General features: G+C 52.2%; 1 protein-coding gene across 1 annotated transcript; it reads left to right on the forward strand.

The window, feature by feature from the left end:
• The first annotated feature begins 322 nt into the window (after positions 1–322).
• On the forward strand, positions 323–3,069 carry LOC144179908 (uncharacterized). Its single transcript, XM_077708330.1, has one exon. It carries the CDS (start codon positions 323–325, stop codon positions 2,867–2,869), a length of 2,547 nt encoding a protein of 848 aa, XP_077564456.1. The 3' UTR covers positions 2,870–3,069.
• The last annotated feature ends 2,972 nt before the right edge of the window (positions 3,070–6,041 follow it).

The following is a 6,041-nucleotide window of genomic DNA, read 5'->3' on the forward strand; positions in this document are numbered from 1 at the left end:
CCTCTCTGAACTGGACGGCTACACCGACGCGAACGGCAACCTTCTTGTACGGATGGCAGAACGGCTTCACCTCAGCATCGCTAACCTGGATCCCAGGTGCAAGGGCCAATACACATGGTGTGCCAAGAACAGTGCAACGTGTATCGACTATGCTCTGTTATCGCCTCGCCTCCTTAGCCTCCTACAGAGCCTTGACATTGATGAAGAAGGACAGTTCAGCCTAGGTAGTGATCACAATCGCTTGCGCCTGAACTTCAGCCATAAGCAATGTCAAAAGACCAGACCCAGAGAGACAAAACCCTCATATCTGCCAGTGCGGAAGATGGAGGTTGTTGCCGAGGAGTTCGAGAAAGACCAAGGGCGGAAAGAAGCCACCACGTACGCGGAGTACATCGAAGCCTTGCGCCATATAATGCGCAAGCATATGGTCAGGGACAAAGGCCATGGGCGAGCAAGCAAGAAGCCGTGGTGGGACGGGCAGGTGGCCGCGGCGTGGCAAGCGCGCCGCAATGCTAACAGGGTTCACCGCAGGGCGGTGAGAGATAAGGACAGTGTGGCAGCGGCAGAGGCGTGGGACACATACCTACAACGCAAACATGAGATGCAGGCAATAGTCCAGGCAAAGATGGCTGATGCGAACCTTGCACTGATGAAGAACATACGAACGGGTGGTAAGTCGGCAGCCCAGAAATTCTGGCGGTATGTCAGCTCGCTGGACAGAGGCAGTGAAGGGCCGGCTGAACTGGTGGACACTGCCACAAGTCAGCCTGTGGCAGATCCACCACGACACATCACCGACTACTTGACAAGCCTGTATGGGCCACCTATCCATGTACCGGAAGACAGGCAAGAGGAGACAAGGCCCCCAACATCGCCTCCAAGCCAATCAGAAACAACCTGGGAAGTCACACCGGCAGGCATAAAACGTGCACTGGGCCGCATTGGCATGGGTACAGCCACGGGACCAGATGGAATACCTGCTCGCATACTCAAGCTGCTCGGACCGGGCTCGAGAGAACAGCTAGCGGAGCTGTTCAACAACATTCTTCACGGGGAAGATATACCAGAGGAGTGGCGAGATGGCAGGGTCGTGCTCCTTCTGAAGCACGGCGGCAATGCGGCTCATATCTGCGACTATAGGGCACTCACGGTCACCAGTGTGGTGTATCGAGTGTTCATGCAGGTGTTGAAAGCGTGGATTAGCGGATGGGCGGAGACTGCGGGGTGCCTGACGGAGCTACAAAACGGATTTCGTCCAGGCAGGCGTTTGGAAGATAATCTGTTTGTGCTCACGAGCTGTATAGATATTGCCAGGAAAGAGGGCCGTAGACTCATCTGCTGTTTTCTGGATGTGGAAAAAGCTTACGACCATGTTCCGCACGCAGCCCTCTTCGATCGCCTTGGCACTCTGGGATTAGCGCCACTTCTTTTGGACACTATAAGGAGGTTATATGTGGGCAATACAGTCACGACTGTATTTGGGAACGTGCGATCGGAGAGAGTCACGGTCCAGAAAGGCTTGCGACAGGGCTGCCCACTGTCGCCTCTCCTCTATCTGCTGTATGTGTCCGGCCTAGAAAAGTCCCTCCTTCAGGCAAACCTGGGCTTTGGCTTAAGGTACAGCACCAGCGGAGTCGATGATTCCCGCCACCTGCCGGGTCTCGCATATGCTGACGACCTTGTCCTCATGGGAGAGGACGAACACGATGTACAACGGCTGTTGAACATTTGCTCAGTTGAAATCCAGAGACTTGGTCTCCGCTTCAATCAACGGAAGTCCATGGTTGTCCAACTAGCCGGGGACACGACTAAACAACCGGTCCTGACATTGCAGGGAGAGCAACTGACTGTCGCCACGTCCTACAAATATCTGGGCGTAACGCTGTGTACTGGGGCCAACATGTATGAACTACATGAGGCCAAAGTCCGCCAGACGGCACTCAGGGCGCAGTGCATTCTCCGGCGTCGCTGTCTGTGGGGCTGCAACCGGTATGTCATGGTGCGGGACCTGTGGAAGCTGGTCCACGTCCCTGGCCTAACCTTCGCCAATGCGGTGATCTGCTTGTCGGCACGAACCCGCGAGTGGTTGGAGAGGCGTCAGCGAGAGGTTGGTCGCACTGCAGTGGGGTGTCATGGTGCCGTGGCAAACGAGGCCATACAGGGAGACCTTGGATGGTCCAGCTTCGAGGCCCGGGAGGCCTCGAGCAAGCTAAGCTTCCGTGGCCGTTTGCTGTTCATGGCCCGTGAGCGGTGGGCACGGCGCGCCTTCGAGTACCTGTCTGCTACATGCGTCCGCACAAAATGGGTGCAGCGGGTATATCGTATTGAGGCTAAATGCAACATCTTTAGCCGGCCCATCGAAGCGGGCACAGCAGCAGCGTACACCCGGGAAGTGCGTTCCCGAGTCCAAGACGCAGAAGAGGGCGTCTGGCGTGCGGGAATGGAGGGCAAGGAGACACTCGGCACCTACCGGCAACACAAGACCGCGATCGGTGCCGAGAAGCACTATGACAACAGCATTGGAAGCAAACTGCTGTTTGAGGCACGGGCTGGGGCACTAGGGACGCAGGTGTACCGCCGGCGGTATGACTCGGCCCCTGAGGTACAGACTGCGCTATGTCGTGTGTGTGGAGCCCAAGAAGAAACTATCGAACACATCGTACTCCAATGCCCGCAACTCCCGCCGCACCCCAGAGAGGGCGCCACCCTGCCAGTGGCGCTTGGGTTTGTCCACCTGAGCCGCCTGAGCGACGATAGCGAAGAGGCCAGCGACGGCACCGCAGAAGGGGAATCGAGTGTCCGGGTCACAAAGCGGCGCCTAACGCAATGGTGGGCTGTCGCGCACAAGCGCGTCAAGGCGTCAGACTAACCGCGCACTCGAGCGCTCGGTTACGGTGTGCGTGGCCTGCAGGCATTGTGCAGTGGCATCGTCTGGTGTGACACTCGTGCAGGAGTGCTCAACCGCGACATGCAAAACTGTCAACACCGAAGTGTACTCTCTTGTGTCTTTCCATGTTTTGTATGTCTTTCACTGTTTTTTTTTTGTTGTATGTTTGTTTTAGTTGGCCAGAGCACTCATAGTGCCGACCCGTTGCAAAGGGTATGACCATTAAATCATCATCATCATCATCGTTGCCCGCGGTCGAGTTGAGAGGGAACGATTATGCGCGATTTCTCATCGCGCGTAGTTTCGTTAATTGTGAACGAATTTTCATAATTCTTGCGGGAGGAGATTTCTGGGACAATAGACTTTATCCCAAAATACATTACTAGTAGTCGATGGCAAGTGTTGCAGGGTCCCTTTAAGGGGAGCGCGGGAGAAGAGTCGAGCCCGGCCGTGTGTGAACAAAAGCCTAGAAGCCCTGACCGGAAATTGGCGTTTAAAGCCGGTGTGAGGCTGGTTTCTACAATGGTAAATTCGTTACGGCTGTTTAAGACGGCGTGCGGAGGTCTGTGTGAGCAGCAGGTGTGCATAAAGAGCGTTTTTTTTTTTTTTTGCTTTTGCTGGGGAGGGGGGAGAGGGGGGGGGAGAGGTCAGCGCGATTTGCACTTCTTCAAGTGCAGATCGTCAGCGGTGTTCAGTTGGTGTACGTCCGTATTTTCGTGCGTATAACCTGCCCTTGCATACAACCCACACCCCCACTTTCAGTCTGCGAATAAAAAAAAAAAAAATTGGCGAAGCTTGCATCAACTCGCGCAAGGCTTGAACCATAGCTAAGCTGGAGGATTTCTTTCTATGTAAGCACTGAAGGACACACCACCAGGCATTGCATTAGGTTTGAAATTGTTTATTTGTTGATTTGATTGATTGTGGGGTTTTAACGCGCCGATGCTACACAAGTGACGAGGCGCGCCGAAGTGGAGGGCTCCGAAATCATTTTGACCACCTGGGATGTTTAATATGCGTGCGTTGAAATCTCGAACACACGGACGTTTTCGCTTTTCGCCTCCATCAGAAAAGCGTCCGCCGCGGCCGGGAACCGAACGCACTTCCTTGGGCTCAGCAGCACAGCGTCATTTCCAGCTGCGCTACCGCGGTTTTTTAAATAGTATAATCTTTATTTCACTGCACTGTATACATATTCGGGCCAGCCCAAGCCAAAAAATCTTGTGGGGCGTTTTGTTAACCTGTTCCGTTGTCGCTTTTCACGGTAGTGGTAGTAGTCATCGTCGGACGGCACCCCCTACGGCTCCCTCGCAAATACCAAGATGTCAACGATTGCATCGCAAGAATCCTGGCTGATCACGACACCTGAGCCTCAGTCAATACGCTTCGGAATATTGCCCGCAACATCCGCTTTCGGTACTGATCAAGTGAACAACGTCGCAACCCAGCGTTGAAGACGCCTACACAACGAGACAACAGTGCAATAGTACAAATAGTACAACAGTACAAAGAGAGTACAATAAACATTTTTTTTTATTTCATGTACAACCTGTTCACTGCGTCATTTATAACAATTTGTTTACTTTTTTGCGTGTCATGTAATACGAATTTTCAGGCTATTATCATTTTAATATACCTCGGTATGGCGGCATATTTACCTAACTTTCTGCGTTAAAAACTTTGAAAGAACACTCGCTCGCCTACATCGCTTAAAAAACAAGTTCGCAATGCGAGTTTTCCGTGTGACGAATATTCCGGTGATACGAGAATTCCTCGTACGAAATGCCCTGTGGCGAGTTGGCATTCCTGACCAGTTTACCTGTGACGGCGCGCCTCGTCACTTGTGTAGCGTCGGCGCGTTAAAACCCCACAATCAATCAAATAAACAAATAAACAATTTCAATGCGATGCCTAATGCAATTCCAGGTGGTGTGTCCTTCAGTGTTTACATAGAAAGAAATCCTCCAGCTTAGCTATGGTTCAAGCCTTGCGCGAGTTGGTGCAAGCTTCGCCAATTTTTATTTTTATTTTTTATTCGCAGACTGAAAGTGGGGGTGCGGGTTGTATGCAAGGGCAAGTTATACGCGCGAAAATACGGACGTACACCACCTCAACACTGCTGACGATCAGCACTTGAAGAAGTGCAAATCGCGCTGACCTCTCCCCCCTCCCCAGCAAAATAAAAAAAAAACAGCTCTTTATGCACACCTGCTGCTCACACAGACCTCCGCACGCCCTCCTAAACAGCCGTAACGAATTTACCATTGTAGAAACCAGCCTCAGACCGGCTTTAAACGCCAATTCCCGGTCAGGGCTTCTAGGCTTTTGTTCACACGGCCGCGGTGTAACGAAATCCACGTGACGAGAAGCCACCTGGCACGAGAGTTCCTATCTCGAGATGGCACTGTACGAAAAGGCCGGTGTGACGAGTTGGCCTACGACGAGTTTTCCGGTGACGAGTGGGCTTGTGACGAGTGGGCTCGTTCCCCTTTTTTGTATACACCGCTTCTGTGTCGACACCCAATTTAATTATTTCGCCGCGTATGTTCTACATAAAAGGCACTTCTTGGCGCTCGTGAGTCCAATGTTAAAACCCTATCTGGAACGCTAGCAAAAGTCTTTCCCGATTTCTGCATTCCTAATTCTTAATGGGGACTGAGTTCAGTTACTGAGGGGTTATCAAGCCTTGCCCTACTGTTCTCGATGCCTTGTTAGAACTAACGTGAAAAAGTTAGTTACAAAACTAGTCACCATACTGCAAGTTGGTTAGTTTTCATCTCTCCTCCCCTCGTCATTGCCCCCCAGCATTTCTGGGGTTTTTAGCTGATACTTTTTTTACCTTTTTATTACTCTCTCTTCCGCGGTTTCCTCTCCTTCGGGTGCGCGGCAAAGCAACATCCACGCTTGGCTCAAACACCTAGTGTCCACGCCGCTTTACAAGTACGCCAACGTCGTCATCCACTGGGACCGGCTTACGCAGTCCCCTCAACGTTATGCGCGCTATAAAACGCGGTCCCTTCGCCGCTCCGCCTATGCGTCGAATCTACACAGGGGTTCCCGCGAGGGGAGGGGGGAGTTTTTTTATTTGAGCATGATTAACGAAAAACATAAGGGTATGCTGACGGGCCAGTTGGTACATTATTAAACTAAGAAA

The sequence above is a fragment of the Haemaphysalis longicornis genome, unplaced genomic scaffold (genome assembly GCF_048455015.1).
Source record: "Haemaphysalis longicornis isolate Haplotype H1 unplaced genomic scaffold, Haemaphysalis longicornis Haplotype H1 scaffold_4, whole genome shotgun sequence".
NCBI classification, from domain to species: domain Eukaryota; kingdom Metazoa; phylum Arthropoda; class Arachnida; order Ixodida; family Ixodidae; genus Haemaphysalis; species Haemaphysalis longicornis.

What these genes read in the sequence shown, in the direction of transcription:
- LOC144179908 (XM_077708330.1), top strand. Translation starts at nt 323, where the DNA reads ATGGAGGTTGTTGCCGAGGAGTTCGAGAAAGACCAAGGGCGGAAAGAA.